Genomic DNA, 16,474 nt, shown 5'->3' on the forward strand with positions numbered 1-16,474 from the left:
GAGCTTGAGAGCCAAAAATAAACTTTTTATTTTGAAATGTCTGACGAGACAGAAAGGTAAGGTCTCTTTTGCTTGATATAGCTCAACTTGGTTTTGCACCGTACTGTTTATCAGGTTGAATAGATTAAATACATGTATTTTTTTTTTTTTTTTTTTTTTTTTAAAAAATTCAATAAGTGTAGACCAAACTAGAATATATATGTAATTGTTGTGATAAAAGAACTTCCGTTTATAATTGTCTTTTTGCTCCTTAAATTTGGCGAGCATAGTCTATAGAGGTGAACTAGCAGCAATACAGCTCTTTCATACAAGTTGATCTATTTATCATTGTTCGTGCTGTAACTCTAATTTGTATTCCAAATTCTAAATATTTTCCAGTAGTAAAATAAAATATTAATTGACTATCTAAAGTAGTAGTAACATTTACACTGACCAATCTTGTTGTAATTTGATGCTGAATTTGTCGTGCTTAGTTGTTCGTGCGAGTGGATCCATCCAGGGGCAATCTCTAAACTTTAACGTATCACCATTATAAAAGTAATGCAAAGGCTTTTTGTCAGCCAAAGCTGTTTTTTTGCTCTGTTTGTTGCCATATTAAAGTTTAACTATTGGAGCCACTGCACTCTAGCGGAAGAGCTTGAGCTCATACTTATTTTCCCTCGCGTCCCGTCCACCTTGCAAGTGACACCAATATCATTCTATTCAACCTTTTCCTCATTTGCAATTCACACCATTGGTATCGCATTAGATGGGGTCAGGATTATTTTCAAAGAAGCAGGAAACTGTTTCTGAAGAAAAGGTGACTGCATCAGCAACTACTACAGATAACGAGACAAATTCCATTTCATCGTCTGACGGCAAAACAAGCAACTATGATTATTCTTCTTCTGATGAAGGGAAATTGGTTGACGAGACTACACCACTTAAGTCTGCTGCTAATGGTAAAGCTGACTCAAAGGTTACAGTAGATGAGTTTTCTACTTTACCAGAGCACGATGCCAATATTCTTCGTGAACAAGTCGAAGTACCGCCTTTTAAAGCTACCTTTTTTACCTTATATCGGTTTGCAAACGGTTCAGACAGGTTCCTGTTGCTGGTTTCTTTTATATCTAATTGTGCATCTGGTGTTATGCGTCCTCTCATGAGTGTTAGTTCATTTCTTTCAGCTTTTGTCTCATCAATGTTAACTTGCGCTTCAGGTTGTTTTTGGAAACGTCACTCAGATCTTTACTGAAACCGGGAACGGTTCACTGATGTACGATGATGAGCATTACTACAACGGAACTTACTCCAAGTATAATGAGTCCGATTATGAAGCAGGCTTTTCAAACTATACCGACTACGAGCAACCTCAAATGCTCAGCGATGAGGAATTCAATTCCAGAGTTAGTACCCTCGCATTGTATGTTGCTTTGTTAACCTACGTGTGGCATTTTATTAATTTTTAGGTATTTCGTTTATCTTGGAATTGCAGATATCGTCTTCACGTTTATTGGCACCTTTTTGCTCATGGACCGCGGCGAGGTTCTTGCAGCTCGCATTCGTGAGAAGTATCTGCAAGCCACATTGCGTCAGAACATTGGTTATTTTGATAAGCTTGGAACTGGAGAGATCACTACTCGAATTTCCGCTGATACCACTTTGGTCCAGGAAGGCATGTCCGACAAGATTGGACAGACTACAGTTGTTTTGGCTACATTCCTCTCTGCAATCATCATTGCTTTTGCCCGTTCTGCGAAGTTGACTGCGATTTTGCTGTCCGTTATTTTCATGATTATGTTTACCATGGCCATGGCATCGAAGGGTATGATTAAGTGCTTCCGCATGTCGCTGACGGGTTACTCCGTAGGTGGAACATTGGCTGAGGAAGTTATTTCTTCTGTCCGTAATGTCCAGGCATTTGGTGTTCAGGACATTTTGGCTGGACAGTACGATGAATATCTTATCATCACCGAGAAATGGGGTCTTCGTGCTGGTTTCGCATTGGTATCAAATTTTGTTTGCATTTTTTACAAGTTGAAACTAACAAATTTAGGGCGGCATGGTTGGTATTATGTGGTTTGGAGTATATTGTAATTACTCTCTTTCTTTGTGGCAAGGCTCACGGTACTTGGCCTCCCGAGAGCTGGAGGTAGGAAACGTCATCTCTGTGCTAATGGCAATGATGATGGCAGCTTTCTGCGCGTCAAACATTGCACCCAACTTGAAAAACATCACCACTGCTATTGCAGCAGCTTCAAAGATTTTTGCTACCATTGATCGTCAGTCGGCAATCGACTCTTCTTCGTCAACTGGCGCTACTTTGGACAGTGTTGAGGGAAAAATAGAGCTTAAGAACGTTCGATTTATTTATCCTTCGCGACCAGACGTTACGATTCTTCGTGACTACAACCTCACCATTCCTGCCGGTTCAACTGTTGCGTTAGTAGGCTCTAGTGGCTCAGGAAAATCCACCATTATTGGCCTCATTGAGCGGTTTTACAAACCTCTTGGTGGAAACATTTTGCTGGATGGTCATGACATCAACAACTTGAACGTCAAGTGGTTGCGCCGTCAAATCTCGCTTGTGTCTCAAGAACCTGTATTATTTTCGTGCTCTATTTTCGAAAATGTTGCTTATGGTTTGATTGGAACCAAATATGAAAGTGCATCGGACATTGAGAAACGTGAATTGGTTAATGCTGCTTGTGAACAAGCCAATGCTCTTTCCTTCATCGAAAAGCTTCCCGCTGGTTTCGACACCGATGTTGGTGAGCGAGGGTTTCTTCTTTCTGGAGGGCAGAAGCAGCGCATTGCCATCGCACGTGCCATTGTTAGCAATCCGAAGATTCTTCTCCTTGATGAAGCAACGTCGGCTCTGGACACAAAGAGTGAAGGTGTTGTCCAGGATGCGTTAGACAAGGCTGCTAAGAATCGTACCACTATTGTCATTGCTCATAGACTATCGACAATTCGTGATGCAGATCTGATTGTTGTCATGTCTAAAGGTAAAATCGTTGAAATGGGAACGCACAACGAGCTTCTGAGCCAGGAAGGCGAGTATTTTGGCCTTGTTGAAGCTCAGCAGATCAGTAAGATGAAGGACGAAAAGCGTGCAGCTTTGATGGGTGTCGCCTCCGGTGTTCCGGATGAGGATGAGAAATTAATTGAGATGGTGAAGATGAATACCGAGAAGAACGATTTAACGTTGGCAAGAACCAAGACTGCTGCTTCAATCCGCTCTGTTTCCAGTGTTGTTCTTGCTGCCAAGGAAGAGCAGGTTCCTAAACAAAGTTCTCTTATTGAGCTGATTGCTTTCATTCTCAAGTTGTCTACTCCTGAGCACGGATGGATGCTTGTTGGCGGTTTGTCTGCTTTTGCCAACGGTCTCGCCTATCCAGCCACCTCCATTTTTTACTCCAGCTGCATCAGCGCTTTTGGTTATGCTACTACTGACCCTAATTCGATGCGACAGACTGTCAATATGTTTGCCGGACTATTTTTCATGCTGGCAATTGTTCAAGGTATTCTGTTCACCATCACTAATGCTGCACTTGCGTATGTTGCTCAGCGCCTTGTGCGTCGTATCCGGTACATGTCGTTTCGCCAAATGCTTAGACAGGACATTGCATTTTTTGATCGTGACGAGAACTCTACAGGCGCGCTTACGTCTACTCTTTCGCGCGATGCCCAGGCTGTTGAAGGTCTTTCTGGTGCCACACTAGGTCAGATCTTGAACGCTGGTGTTAATGTCATCGGTGGCTTTATCTTGTCATTTATCGTTTCGCCCAAGATTGCCATTGTCTGTGCTGCATGTGTTCCCGCTTTGGTCTTGACCGGATATTTCAGATTTTCGATGCAGGCTCGATTTGAGGATTCCATCAAGAAGACACATGGCAAGTCTGCTGCTCAGGCTTGTGAGGCTGCTGCTGCCATCCGAACTGTCGTGTCACTGACACGTGAGGATGATGTTTACAAGACATACCATGAAGCTCTTGAATCCCAAATCAAGGTCGCCAGACCAGCAACAGGTGTATCGGCTATTCTGTACGGTTTATGCCAAGGTATTGGATACTTCACTATGGCACTCGCTTTCTGGTGGGGTAGCCGTTTCATTCGCTCTGGAGAGTACACTGTCACCCAGTTCTTCATCACATTCGTGGCTATGATTATGGGTGCGCAATCGGCAGGTATTGTATTTGCGTTTGCGCCTGATATGGGTAAGGCGCAATCTGCCACCGCGAGCATCAAGCGTTTAATGGAGTCTGTACCTGAAATTGATGCTTGGAGTGGCGAAGGTGAAGTTTTAAAGGATGTCGAGGGTGACATTGAATTTCGTGATGTCCACTTCCGTTACCCTTCAAGACCAGGTGTTCCGGTTCTGAGAGGTCTGAATATCACTGTTAGGAAGGGCCAGTATGCTGCATTGGTTGGCATGTCTGGCTGCGGAAAAAGTACTACGATCGCGCTGATTGAGTCTTTCTACCGCCCTCTTGCTGGTCAGGTTTTGATCGATGGTCACGATGTGTCGGAATTGGAGATCACCTCTTACCGTAGCCACCTTGCTATGGTTCAGCAGGAACCTGTTTTGTATGCAGGTAGCATCAGAGATAACATTAAGCTCGGATCGCTTGACCCGGAGAATGTTACTGATGAAGAAATTTATGAGACTGCGAAGCAGGCTAATATTCACGATTTTGTTTCGTCTCTTCCTGACGGCTACAATACTTTGTGTGGCTCCAAGGGTGTTCTTTTGTCTGGTGGTCAAAAGCAGAGAATTGCAATAGCGCGTGCATTGATTCGTCGTCCGAAGGTCTTGCTTTTGGACGAGGCCACGTCGGCTTTAGATTCAGAGTCCGAGAAGGTCGTTCAAGCTGCGCTCGATGTTGCTGCCAAAGGCCGTACAACGATTGCGGTTGCGCACAGATTGTCGACTATTCAAAACGCAGACGTGATTTACGTTTTTGACGGTGGACGGGTTTGTGAGATGGGTACCCACCAGGAATTGCTGGCTAAGGGCGGCAAGTATTTTGAGCTGGTACAAATGCAGGCATTGGAACGTACAGATTAGATTTGATAAATGCATAGATATATATTGGATTGGCTTTATTTTCTTTGGCTTTGTTTTGTGTTACGTTTTGTTGGTTATTTAAGTTTTCATTCAGTTTGAAGAAACTTCACACTCCTTTTGTCTTTCATTTTTCACTGAATAAAATTTGTTAAAGTTATTGCTTGAAAGCTTGAAGTTGTAATGAAAAACACGTTTAGGACCAATGCGGCCGGTGGGCAAGAGAGCAAATTCGTCTTCAACAGTTACAGTCACAAAAATGATGGCGATGTAGCACTGATTGGGTGGCTGAAATGTGAGACTGAGCGCTTATCGTTTGTGGGAAATAAACATGAGCGCGTAATGTACATGCGGCTCACGTGCTCAGACATAGATACTGCTACACAATTGTATTTAGGATACTACTACACCATTGTTTTCAGGATCAAATCGAAAAATGGCTGCAACAATCTGCACTAAAAAATTTCTACTCAACAGCGGATTCTACATGCCCGCGGTCGGTCTTGGGACCTGGCAGGGCCAGGTCGGATCCACGGCCGCAACCGAGATGCGCGATACGATTGTGTATGCGCTCAAGCAGGGTTACCGCCATATTGACACGGCCGCGGTGTATGGTGTTGAAGAAATTGTTGGCGACGCAATCCGAATGTCTGGTGTGCCGCGGTCCGAAATTTTTTTAGTCACCAAGTTACATTCCACGCATCATCACAAGGTCGAGCAAGCGTTCAAAGCGTCACTGGCGAGGCTGGGGCTGGATTACATTGATCTGTACCTGATGCACTGGCCGCAGTCGCTTACCGAGGACGGAAAACATACCGACACGCCTACGCCGGCTGAGACTTGGCTTGCGATGGAAGCGCTCAAGAAGAAGTACCCGGACCAGGTCCGCAGCTTGGGTGTGTCCAACTTTTCGCAAAAGACAATGGATGAACTGCTCAAAGTCGCGACTATTATCCCTGCTTCAAACCAGATCGAGGTTCACCCTATGCTACCGCAGCATGAGCTCATCAAGTACCTCCAGGAGAAGGGCATCAATGTAACTTGCTACTCCCCACTTGGCCAGTACAATTCGCCAATTTTGAAACATCCTAGCATTCTTGCGCTTGCAGAAAAGCACGGTGTTGCTGCCGGACAGGTAATTCTGGCGTGGGAGGTCGCGAAGGACTTGGCCGTGATCCCAAAGAGCACAAATTTGAAGCGCATAGTCGAAAACATAACTTATCCGACCTTGGACACCGAGGACATTAGAGTGCTGGACCAGTTCTACAAAGGACCTGGACTTCACCGTAGACTGTGCCAGATCAACGGCGGCACTCCAACCGGTCACGACATTGTCATGGGCTGGACCTACGAACAGCTAGGCTGGGAACCTTATACTATCGAATAAGCTAAAAGAAATCTGAGAGCAAACTTTTTATGTATTAATGTCATTGTAAATCTTCTGAGATCAGCATCAAATTGTGCAAAACATTGCTAAAATTTCCAAACTAATCAAGAATTCAGTAAACATGATAAGTAATGCAATGTCGATTCGTGTAAGTAAGCAAACAGCAGATGTAAGATATTTCTATAAAGTCAAAGCTGATTATAGACAGCTAGCTATTCATAAACCAATTCAGCAGTTGCTGTAGATAGTAGAAAAGATCACGCCATTACCGCCTTCTGGCCGAATATGCTATTGGTGTTTGTGGCACAGTCGGCAGGGCATTATAAACATATGTTGGCTTGGTAGTCTGGGGAGCTTGATCAATAGAACCGTTCTGCTCAATCTTACTGACCATATCTGCAATCTCTTGTTGGACAGGTTTTAGATTCTCTGCATTCTTGGCCGGACATCTCACAACTACATTATCAATTGTCGAGGCAGCACCTAAATCAGAACTTTGATCATAAGAATTGGAAAACTTCACAAACACGTTGTATTTCCGCATCAACATCTGGATCTGATGACCACCACTGCCGATAATTGATCGATGGTACGATTCGGGAATGAAAAACGACAGTTCGGCGGGTAGCTCTTCTTCGAATAATTGTAACCCAAATAATGCAGATGCGTAGTTAGACGCCACCAGGTCAACGAAAAAATTATACTCGTTGAATGGCTCAAACTTGACCCAAACATGTGCAGTGTTCATTATACGGTTGATTTTTCCGTTCTTTTTCCCCGCAATAAACTCCTTTTGATCCACTGACAACTCTAGTCTAAATCGAACTTGATGATTGCAATTCTATCAAGCAGTCAGTATTATACCGTTCTTATAACGCGCGTTACTTACCGGCCAGAATGATAATCCACGAATTTGTGAAATTGCAGATTTTATTGCGTCAACACCGCCTACAACTTCAAATGACCCATTTAAATATGATATATCTGAGTCACTCGAGGACGAAATTTGACTCAAAACTTCGATGATTGCTTTGGAAGAAGGGTGTATGGTAGGAGGTAGTAAAAATCCTTGGTCATCTGCTCTGCTATCATGAATCCAATATGAAGCTGTATATACATCACATGTCTGGCATTTCGTAAGTTTAGCTATCACAAACCTTCTAGCATAACTTACCAGTTTGGCGACTGATCTGATTGTGTTTTCCACAAATATATGCGAAGAGCACTGTATTCTAACAACTGATTCCGCTGCGCCGAGATGTGGAAACTGTATGAATGCGGCTAAAAAGTCAGCTTAACTTGACATTGCAATATGGGCCATGTAATTACCATTCTGTCGTGCAAGATCTTCAAGTTTGTCCAAACAGTGTAGTAAAAGAAAGTCTATTTTAGCGAATTGGATGACAAAATCCTTGCGAAACACCAAGATCTTGCTTATCTTTTCGCCATCAGTAAAGCTTCGACAGCAGCTTCAAATCTATACGTACGAGATCTTGGATCATATCCTTTGCAGAGTCAACATCGCTTTCTTGCCCAACAATATAAATCTCGTCATAATCTCGACGAGCATGTTGTTCATCTATAGACGAATGCACACCTGGAAATAATGTTGGGGTATATAGTTTTGTTCCAGTGTCTTGAGTCACTTTCTGAAAGTAAGCCTGGTTCCGGCCAGCTAAAAGAGGATGGGAAGATAGTGGAACGCTCAATCGATCAATAAATAGGCCATTCTAATTAAAGTTGACGATAAGCATAAATTATGATCAGAATGAGGTAACATACCAACTCGTCAATTAACAACGCAGTACGTGTCTTGGCGAAGGCAATGCTGTCGAGATCTCCGTAGGCCAAAATGTGGTACGGCTTCCATAAGTTCTCAGGCTTCAATGCTGAAGGATTCTGTGGCTGCAAAGAGGTATTAAGATTTTTGGTAATAAATATAGTTGCTGTTGTATATCGTGCAACTTCGTTGAGGTGCTGCCTTAGAAATTCAGAAAGATGACCCTGCTTATCAAAAAGATGAAATGCGTCAATTCCAACATGATCTACTCCCTGTTGGCAGTCAGTAGCGTCCAAATCAAATTCACAAACTTATACAATTTCGTAACAATGTTGTAATATTTTTAAACGATGAGCTATCACAGTATCCGGAGATCCAGCAATCGTTATTGTAGCTAGTTTTGCGGATTCCATTCCAATAGATAGTGAAGCGTTTGCGGTGCAGTCAGCATTAATCTCTGCAATCGCCTTTCTAATGCCGGCTGTGTTATCAAATGATCTGACTTCTGTATCATTATTCCAGTTCTGAAACGGATCCTTCGAAGAAAAAACAACAGTATCAGATTGTGGCTCTAACAAAACCATATAAGGAACAGAAAATGACATTGTCATGACATCCGCATTCAAGGCGCTTGCAAGCTCTGCATCGCGTCCACCTGAAGTACTCGAGAATGAGGATGAAGGCAGCTCATTTGCGAATGTTGGGTATATGTCACTGCGTGAGTACTCACTTGAGTGTGACATTCGTGCACTTATACCCAATTCGTTTTGTTTTTTTGAGATTAGCTGAATTGTGCTGAGCAAGTGTATTATTTAGCCAAATCAAGGCAAACACAAACAAGTGGCACGCGTTGCCGTGAACCCTTACCCTTGTGATGCTGATTCTCTTACCTCCTGGGCACCTTTTGTAACAATTTCAATCGTGACTTTTATGAGACAATATAACGCCTGGACTTTTGTTAATTAATACTGGTGATAAAAGTTACAAACGCGCTAAAAGAGACGAACAATTAGTGGCCGGAAGCAGGCGAGCAATGCTGGTATTTGCTCCTACAAGTTAAACTCTGAATTTAGATTTCTACAAGTTGAACACCAAGTTCAAGTAACAAACGGGTTCACTCCTCGCAATTAGTTTTGAATATCGTTGAGTGTGACGAGTGAGCAGCATACAACTACATAGCTTATATTGTCAAACTTTCTCTCTGTTCACGTCATCCCATATATACTCCAACGGCTGCCTTGAGTTTGGACTTAGTTAAACTGCAATCTATTGGCAAGTGTAAATTTATGCAGGCAGAATAACAAGAAGTCGGAGATACTAAAAATCCGACTTGAAGGAGACGACTGCAACAAGTCTTGCCGATACAGGGACAAATTTCTGCAAGTTTAAAAAATTACACTGCTAATAAAAATACAATAAATACAGACTTAAGTCTGCTGTGTGTTTCTTGGACATAACGTCAATATGGCTGTCTGTATCTCTCTCTATGCGGACAGTTGGATACGTGCGTACGCTGCCCCTCACTTTACGCTGCACGCTAAAGCGTACCCTACATACAGGCACCGCTAGCGCCACTTAGACATACCCGAGTACTGTAGCATTGAGATAGTAGATATAACTGACAAAATTCATTAGCTCTAATGGTATACTTTTATGAAATCAATCAAGAAACGAAAGCGTTTGAAAAATTAGAGAAAAAAGGTGCACACTAGAAAATGAAGACGTATTAATCCGCTGTTACAAAATATATGGGGCTGGTCTGTTCCAGCGCATATTAGTTAATTACGTGTTTAACTAGTTTATAACATCTAAACATAAAATTGAGAGATCAAGCTACGCCGTGATGTCTCTTAGCCAAGAATTAATAATTTGTTACGGGATATTACGTTGTTCGCTCGTTGTACAGCCGCTGCCACACTGACCGGGTCAGACTTTAAGCTAAAGCTCTGTAGTAAGCTCGGGAAAACTACTAAAGGCTTATTTTCGTATCTTACATAACGAAACTGTACGCAAACTGTTTTAAAATTCCGATTTAAAATGAGATACGTGATAACGACTGGAGATTGCTGATTCAAAGAGTTGCAATCAGCATCATTAAATTAGGTAGTGTGGTTATTGTAATTGGCAGCTTAGAAATACTTAAAAAGACGCTTTGAAAAAGCCAAGGCCTTGTAGTGGTGAAACACCACAATTCGATCCGAGGCAGACGGGAACAGGTCAAAAAAGATCAAATATCATCGCAGTGAACACTGATGCAAAAGCTTCGTATAAAACAATCTAAATATTTACATTGATCAATTTGAAATTGTCCAAATCAGCAACAGAATATACTGGTTGTGCAGGTTTGTTCGGCTTATATCTGGAGCCGAGCATGACTAGAAAGAATTCGGCATCTGCGGATGTGTCGGTCAGTGTAAGCCAGAAAGATACAATACCCTTATAAAAGACGGTTGACATTTTATAAAATGTCATCAGCCTTCTAGATTTAATAAACGATTATATTATAACTTAAAGTAAATTAAATAGAACAGGATATAGCAAGCATTTTCACGTTATAGTAAGGCGAATTGTCTAGAACTGTTTGTATTTCGCCAGGACGCCAAAACAAATGCCCTTTATTAGTGCCAATGCTGACAGTTTCAAACATGCCCGCTTCATTCGAGTTTACACACGCACATTCTGATTACGGAAATCTCCTCTAATATTGCTGAGTAATTTATTAATAATTTTACTTTAAAAATAAGTTTTTAGTCAAAATTGCCGAGTTTAACCTTCGGCTGACATACCCGTGAACGGATGACGTACAGTTTAAATCACCGCGGCTCTCGAGCTACACCAAACTCTGTCGGGCTCCGGCAGTACAGTTCCCGTACTTGTGCCGGGTCAACACAATGTGTGTACGGACTACACCTCGTCTTCATCTTATTTTTCTCTTTTTTTGACTGTACCTGCTGACACTTCTTCTGCCTTCAATGAGCGAGCTGAACTTCATTCAGCCACCTTCTTCTTCGTACTCCCTCAGTGTCTTCTCTTTTAAATAAAACCTATCCTGATTTAATCATTCTACTATTGAATTTGCCAACTAACCAAGATCTGTTCCGCTAGCTATTACCACTTTTTCAATAACAGACCTCTTGCACATATTTAATCAATTTCAATTGGATTCTCCTTGACTTGTTTGACTTATTCAACTGGATCAGCAAATGCTGAACCATTAATGCTCAATCTGCACCTGTTCCCGGCTGCTGACATTCAACAATGACTTCTTCTCTAGGAGTATGTTTTTGTGTCTTCTAATTTCTTTTCTGCAATCTGACAATTCTCAATAGTATCGGGACGTTGAGACCTGGTCGCGACAAGTCATTGCACCTCCTCCATCTTTAGGTGTTCGTCGAACCGCAACCGGCTCGTCAACTACAAGCTCAAACAGACTTTCAGCTTCTTCGTCTACGTCGGCGCGACAAGGCCAACATCAAAATACCCCACCGTTGCAAACATCTGCCGAGGGTTATAACTATTTCTCAAATGGACCGTATCGATCAATGTCTACGGCCATGCGAATGGACAGTACACCTACAAGTCCAGTTTCACGACGATCATCACAAGACGGCCTGTATATACTGAACAAATCGCTTTCAGTCGATGACAGCCATCCTGCAGGCTCGCTAGCTGTCGCTGCTGCTGCTGTTTCTGCCATCGCTGCATCATCATCTCCTTCTCCTCTCATTGACGCGCGCGAGTTTCCGTCTCAGCGAAGTGCGAGCGTTGGCAGGTTTTCAGTGAAAGAACGTGATAGTATATCGGAAGAATTTCCAAGCAGACGTCAACATAGACAGCATTCGTATCGGTCGTATCGTACTACTGAGATGGAGATTAATGGAAATAATTCAGCTGATTGTGCAGAAGGTAGCTCAGGCAGCGAAATTATTGAGCGAGTTAAAATGCATCGTCGGCACAGACGCCATCACCACCAACATCACCATAAACACAGGCACAGCATTGATGAAATCGCACCAGATGATGCAGAAGTCGACAACGAATTTAATGAGCGCCGTCATAGTGAAGAAACCTCAAACAGTCGCGACGCGGAATCTTCGATCACTACATCGTCTGACCATTTACCTCTCTCGTCAGCGACGTCTCCTGACGTGGCATCACCTTCAGATCTTTCCCGAACAAAAATGATTCTTCCATTTATTAAAGAACCATCACCCTCACAGTCGGCCAATCTACGATTTCACACCAGAAACGAAACCGAGGCTTCTTCTACATTACACATCCCACTCGCTAATTCTAGGCCGGTATCAATTGCTTCGGCTGTCCATCACACTGAAATTTTTGAAGACAGCCGTACCGAAAAGTCAAAATCCGCACGACAGGAAGAGAAATCACCCATGTGCTGTATCATCATGTAATTATAATCTGAGTCATTTACGAGCAGTTTCATGAACACATCTGTATATATTTCGTTTGTTTCTATGTTAGCATTGCGCATTTATATTGGTGTTATGGTTTAAAAGTTTTATATTTGATCATGTCTTGTTCGTAGAACGAAATTTCTTTGAATATGTGACGAATTTCGTCCTGACTCCTGGTTACTAGCATATCGCGAATCGCACTTATTATGTAGTAACTTTACAGCGCTGAATTTACGCCTGATCTCTGGAAAATTTAGACTTCAAAGAACTTAAGATAGACAAGTATTTCACTCAATGAGGCAAATCTGCGACATATCTCATGGGGTCAGGGTCCAATTTGTCTACGTATATGTGATGGTCAAGTGTTTTTTTCGATCAGCATTAGAACTTATTATGCACTATAGAACCGTGCGTTGAGATTAGAGAGTTGTGTATCTATAAAAAATAGTTGTGTATTATATATCTGCGTGTCCACAGTCTCAAACAAGTCGTATACGGTTTTTTGCATGAAAACGCCTCAACTTGCCCATTTTCAACAGTCTGTCTGTCACATTACAGGCGTTGGATCGCCACGAAGACTAATTACACAGTTCAGAAGACTTTAATAAACATTTATACGCATTTGGGAATCATACAGTATATATAAAGCGTCTACTTCGACACGATTGGCGCAATGATTATTCCGATACACGTCTTTTTACTAATCGCATTCATAATTCACACAACAGCAGAGTCAGCCAAAGAGTTACGTGCTGACTTAACATCGTGCCCGGGTGGGACGGCTGCCTGCAGCATAGACGAAAGTTTATGCTGTCCTATTCATATGGAGTGCATGCGCAACTCGTTCGGGCAACTCGGCTGCTGTAGCAAGAACGCATCCTGTCCTGATTTACCTGTAGAACAGCATTGCGGGCTCGGCGTTGTTGGTGGAATTATGTACGGCACGTATTGTTGTGTTGAGGTTAGTCGTGGCTAAAGCACAGTGTTAGCATATGTTTGACTCGTTTAGGGACAAATTTGTGATGTCGGTCGCAGTCTGTGCCTGCCTGATCCCGAATACTGGAATCTGAATGGCATGAGTAATGTACCGTTAGTTGCAGCGGATTCATTCGTGTCGCCTGACTTATTGCAGCCTACAGTGAGTTGTATTGAGTCGATGTGGGTGTTGATCGACTAACGCACCCAGCGTTTTGCCTTGTATTCGCACATGGTGAACAGTCTGCAGACGTCCACAATTTTTTTAACCGGCTCATCTAGTTCAATCACAGCTGCAACGCCTGCACATCCTGTACCCACACCTCTTTCATCGTCACTGGCAATACCTTCACCTGCTTTAGACCCTTCATCGACATCAAAATCCTTACCCTCACGTCCGCAAAGCTCGGTTTCAACTGCTTCTCCCCCAGACAATAAACCGTCGTCATCTGAATCAGATGCACTAAGCTTTTCTTATTCGTCGGCATCATTGTCGGTACAGCCAACCCCAGAAAGCACATCTGCAGCTATGGCAGCTCAAAGAACGGGTCCCGGTGTCATGACCCTTCTTTCGTTATTTCTGTTGCCATTTGTACTAATCATTGGACATTAAAATCGCTTGAACATTTTAAATTGGTCACAGTTATCAACTAGTCAGTGGCGAACGCAGGAGCAATGACCAACGAAGCCACGATCAGTAAGTTCGTATGCAAGATGTTCCTTCTGCTCAAACCACGAGGGAATGGTTCAAGGCGTTAGTATGGGATCTGGAACCGATGTGGTTCTGAGATTAGCGCAGATCCCGGCCACAGCCCACTACAATATTTGTATATAGTAAAACGAACGAAGGTTACCTCAACAATAGCTTGAGCATGGTAAGCATTCACATAAATAGAATTTGACTCTATTAACAAAAACTTTATATGTACGTACTTTGATGTACTTCACACTAATAAAAAAGTGCGTGTATTTCAAGATCTTTAGATAAGGTTTAATTCTTAAAACTTTATGACCGAGTTCAGTTCTCGGACAATCATTTTCTACTTTCACTAGACTTGTTTGCCATGTACTTTTAATATTCACACTTTTGACGCGATATTTTGGAATAATTATAATTTTGGAGTTAAGCCAAGAAGTTTGATTTGGACGCGAGATATTTGGGTAGGCAATGCGCTAGAAAAATACGCCCGTAGAACTGTGACAATATAATTTGGAATATGAGGATAAAGTATGGAAGAGATTACACTAGTGCTATGACTGCTATAATACTATTTCTGAGCTTTACTACAGTCGCATGGGCATCTCCAGACTTGTCTAGCAATAGTGGACGCGACGAGTTACAGAGTATGATGACCTCACTTGGGTCGTGTCAAGGCGGTGACGCGTCTTGCGGCGTGGATTCACCGTTCTGCTGTCCGATTAGAATGGAGTGCGTACAAGCGGAGGACGGGACCATGGGATGCTGTTCAAAGGACGCGGTGTGCTCACCGGTGTCAGCGGCGCAAAAATGCTTTCGTTGGTTTGATGTCAATTGCGGGACTTACTGCTGTCCAAAGGTTGGTGTAGTTTCGCATGAGTTTAGTGTCAATACTGACTATATAGGGCACTAAATGCCATTTGAAAGACAAAACCTGTTCACCAGATCCTGATGTTTGGCTTCTCGATGCCGCACTTCTGCCGCACTCAAAGCCAGACAGTTCGCCGACGCCTGTCGAATCTGAGAGAGAAGACGTGTCGCCGCCTGCATATCCTACAGACAGAGAGTCGTCTCGCATAACCGGGATGTTCAGGACGCAAACCGAGTATGCAAAATCGTACTCGGCTTTAGTAATAATTTCATTGTTTTTTTTGGTGTTTTGTGGTGTCGCATGGATGTACTCACGGCGTTAATTGCATTACTAATATATTATTTAGCAGCGTAAATCATTTGAACGCACCTTAGCGTAAAGTAGAATGTACATTTTGTTGCTATCTTAGTTTGATATCTTACAACACGCCGACAAGTCTAGGAATTGTTTATGTTACAAGACGATGCAGAGGGTCATGACTGTTGCAATGTGATGTAGTCAGCCAGTGCGTCAATGGTGATGACAAGAATGCCATGCTTCTTTCCAAACTCCAAGCAATCATCTCTTCTGGCCATCAGGCCATCTTCGTCACGAACAATTTCACAAATTACACCAGCCGGTGCAAGCCCAGACCACTTGCAAAGATCTGTTCCAAGTCAGTCATTTACTCAGCAACTATAAAAGACATCAAACTTACCAACTGCGGCCTCAGTATGCCCTCTCCGCTTCAAAACTCCACCGTCAACAGCTCGCAGCGGCACAACATGGCCAGGTCGCATAAACCCGTCAGCCTCGACGACCGAGTTCGCCAATGCTCGACATGTCAGCGCGCGGTCGTGCGCTGAAATACCGGTTGTCGTGCCTTCGCGTACATCGACCGTGACCGTATATGCTGTGCCGTGCCGGTCGCTATTGTGAGCAATCATGGGTTGCAAGTCCAATTCGTCCGCCCGAGCCAGAGTCAGTGGTGCGCACACAAACCCGCTCGAATGCCGAACCAAAAATGCCATCTGTTCTGTAGTCACAAGCTCAGCTGCAATGATCAAATCGCCTTCATTCTCTCTGGATTCATCGTCCAGAACAACCAAAAACTCTCCTTTTTCTGGTAATAACTGTTAGTTTAGTACATTATATAGAGTAGCCACATCTCATACTAAATGCTTCTAATGCTTCGGGAATGGTAGCAAACATACTTGAGTTGTGTTGGATGAGAAATACTCGTCAGTCCTTTCTTATATAAAACATTTTAAGCTTTTTCTCAATGACTGGTCGATGACGATAGCCTTACAAATTTGTTAT

General features: G+C 42.9%; 7 protein-coding genes across 7 annotated transcripts; 5 read left to right on the plus strand and 2 right to left on the minus strand.

Moving 5' to 3' along the window:
- The first annotated feature begins 636 nt into the window (after nucleotides 1-636).
- V1512DRAFT_234871 (P-loop containing nucleoside triphosphate hydrolase protein) lies at nucleotides 637-5,342 on the plus strand. The gene is made up of 4 exons (XM_066914067.1): nucleotides 637-1,147; nucleotides 1,200-1,402; nucleotides 1,449-1,986; nucleotides 2,036-5,342. Exons 1-4 carry the CDS (start codon nucleotides 749-751, stop codon nucleotides 5,048-5,050), a joined length of 4,155 nt encoding a protein of 1,384 aa, XP_066772984.1. The 5' UTR covers nucleotides 637-748; the 3' UTR covers nucleotides 5,051-5,342.
- Nucleotides 5,316-6,583, plus strand: V1512DRAFT_259096 (NADP-dependent oxidoreductase domain-containing protein). The gene has a single exon (XM_066915574.1). It carries the CDS (start codon nucleotides 5,484-5,486, stop codon nucleotides 6,432-6,434), a length of 951 nt encoding a protein of 316 aa, XP_066772985.1. The 5' UTR covers nucleotides 5,316-5,483; the 3' UTR covers nucleotides 6,435-6,583.
- Nucleotides 6,584-6,699: 116 nt separating this feature from the next.
- Nucleotides 6,700-8,819, minus strand: V1512DRAFT_269993 (uncharacterized protein; the record flags this gene model as incomplete). Its single annotated transcript, XM_066917591.1, has 7 exons — nucleotides 6,700-7,275; nucleotides 7,324-7,560; nucleotides 7,609-7,715; nucleotides 7,764-7,872; nucleotides 7,922-8,164; nucleotides 8,217-8,486; nucleotides 8,532-8,819. The coding sequence occupies 7 exons, from the start codon at nucleotides 8,817-8,819 to the stop codon at nucleotides 6,700-6,702; spliced, it is 1,830 nt and encodes a 609-aa protein (XP_066772986.1).
- A 2,653-nt stretch (nucleotides 8,820-11,472) lies between these two features.
- Nucleotides 11,473-12,629, plus strand: V1512DRAFT_246131 (uncharacterized protein; the record flags this gene model as incomplete). Its single annotated transcript, XM_066914413.1, has 2 exons — nucleotides 11,473-11,490; nucleotides 11,544-12,629. The coding sequence occupies 2 exons, from the start codon at nucleotides 11,473-11,475 to the stop codon at nucleotides 12,627-12,629; spliced, it is 1,104 nt and encodes a 367-aa protein (XP_066772987.1).
- A 367-nt stretch (nucleotides 12,630-12,996) lies between these two features.
- Nucleotides 12,997-14,524, plus strand: V1512DRAFT_259102 (uncharacterized protein). Its single transcript, XM_066915575.1, has 3 exons — nucleotides 12,997-13,593; nucleotides 13,642-13,770; nucleotides 13,819-14,524. The coding sequence occupies exons 1-3, from the start codon at nucleotides 13,306-13,308 to the stop codon at nucleotides 14,218-14,220; spliced, it is 819 nt and encodes a 272-aa protein (XP_066772988.1). The 5' UTR covers nucleotides 12,997-13,305; the 3' UTR covers nucleotides 14,221-14,524.
- Nucleotides 14,525-14,623: 99 nt separating this feature from the next.
- On the plus strand, nucleotides 14,624-15,533 carry V1512DRAFT_259104 (uncharacterized protein). Its single transcript, XM_066915576.1, has 2 exons — nucleotides 14,624-15,163; nucleotides 15,210-15,533. The coding sequence occupies exons 1-2, from the start codon at nucleotides 14,825-14,827 to the stop codon at nucleotides 15,495-15,497; spliced, it is 627 nt and encodes a 208-aa protein (XP_066772989.1). The 5' UTR covers nucleotides 14,624-14,824; the 3' UTR covers nucleotides 15,498-15,533.
- On the minus strand, nucleotides 15,433-16,463 carry V1512DRAFT_99534 (DHBP synthase RibB-like alpha/beta domain-containing protein). The gene is made up of 3 exons (XM_066918579.1): nucleotides 16,330-16,463; nucleotides 15,873-16,277; nucleotides 15,433-15,821 (listed from the first exon to the last, which is right to left on the minus strand). The coding sequence occupies exons 1-3, from the start codon at nucleotides 16,364-16,366 to the stop codon at nucleotides 15,649-15,651; spliced, it is 615 nt and encodes a 204-aa protein (XP_066772990.1). The 5' UTR covers nucleotides 16,367-16,463; the 3' UTR covers nucleotides 15,433-15,648.
- Between the last annotated feature and the right edge of the window lie 11 nt (nucleotides 16,464-16,474).

The sequence above is a fragment of the Lipomyces arxii genome (genome assembly GCF_038497795.1).
Source record: "Lipomyces arxii strain Phaff 12-163 unplaced genomic scaffold V1512scaffold_3, whole genome shotgun sequence".
Taxonomy (NCBI): Eukaryota; Fungi; Ascomycota; class Lipomycetes; order Lipomycetales; family Lipomycetaceae; genus Lipomyces; species Lipomyces arxii.

Bases quoted from the DNA above. Each gene is read 5' to 3' on its own strand.
- V1512DRAFT_234871 (XM_066914067.1), top strand. From the start codon at position 749: ATGGGGTCAGGATTATTTTCAAAGAAGCAGGAAACTGTTTCTGAAGAA. The intron at 1,148-1,199 runs GTTAGTTCATTT...CTTGCGCTTCAG, and splicing joins TTATGCGTCCTCTCATGAGT to GTTGTTTTTGGAAACGTCAC. The intron at 1,403-1,448 runs GTATGTTGCTTT...ATTAATTTTTAG, and splicing joins AGAGTTAGTACCCTCGCATT to GTATTTCGTTTATCTTGGAA.
- V1512DRAFT_259104 (XM_066915576.1), top strand. From the start codon at position 14,825: ATGAGGATAAAGTATGGAAGAGATTACACTAGTGCTATGACTGCTATA. The intron at 15,164-15,209 runs GTTGGTGTAGTT...CTGACTATATAG, and splicing joins GGACTTACTGCTGTCCAAAG to GGCACTAAATGCCATTTGAA.
- V1512DRAFT_259102 (XM_066915575.1), top strand. From the start codon at position 13,306: ATGATTATTCCGATACACGTCTTTTTACTAATCGCATTCATAATTCAC. The intron at 13,594-13,641 runs GTTAGTCGTGGC...TGACTCGTTTAG, and splicing joins GCACGTATTGTTGTGTTGAG to GGACAAATTTGTGATGTCGG. The intron at 13,771-13,818 runs GTGAGTTGTATT...TAACGCACCCAG, and splicing joins CTGACTTATTGCAGCCTACA to CGTTTTGCCTTGTATTCGCA.
- V1512DRAFT_259096 (XM_066915574.1), top strand. From the start codon at position 5,484: ATGGCTGCAACAATCTGCACTAAAAAATTTCTACTCAACAGCGGATTC.
- V1512DRAFT_99534 (XM_066918579.1), bottom strand. From the start codon at position 16,366: ATGTTTGCTACCATTCCCGAAGCATTAGAAGCATTTA. The intron at 16,278-16,329 runs GTATGAGATGTG...AGTTATTACCAG, and splicing joins CGAAGCATTAGAAGCATTTA to AAAAAGGAGAGTTTTTGGTT. The intron at 15,822-15,872 runs GTAAGTTTGATG...GACTTGGAACAG, and splicing joins GCATACTGAGGCCGCAGTTG to ATCTTTGCAAGTGGTCTGGG.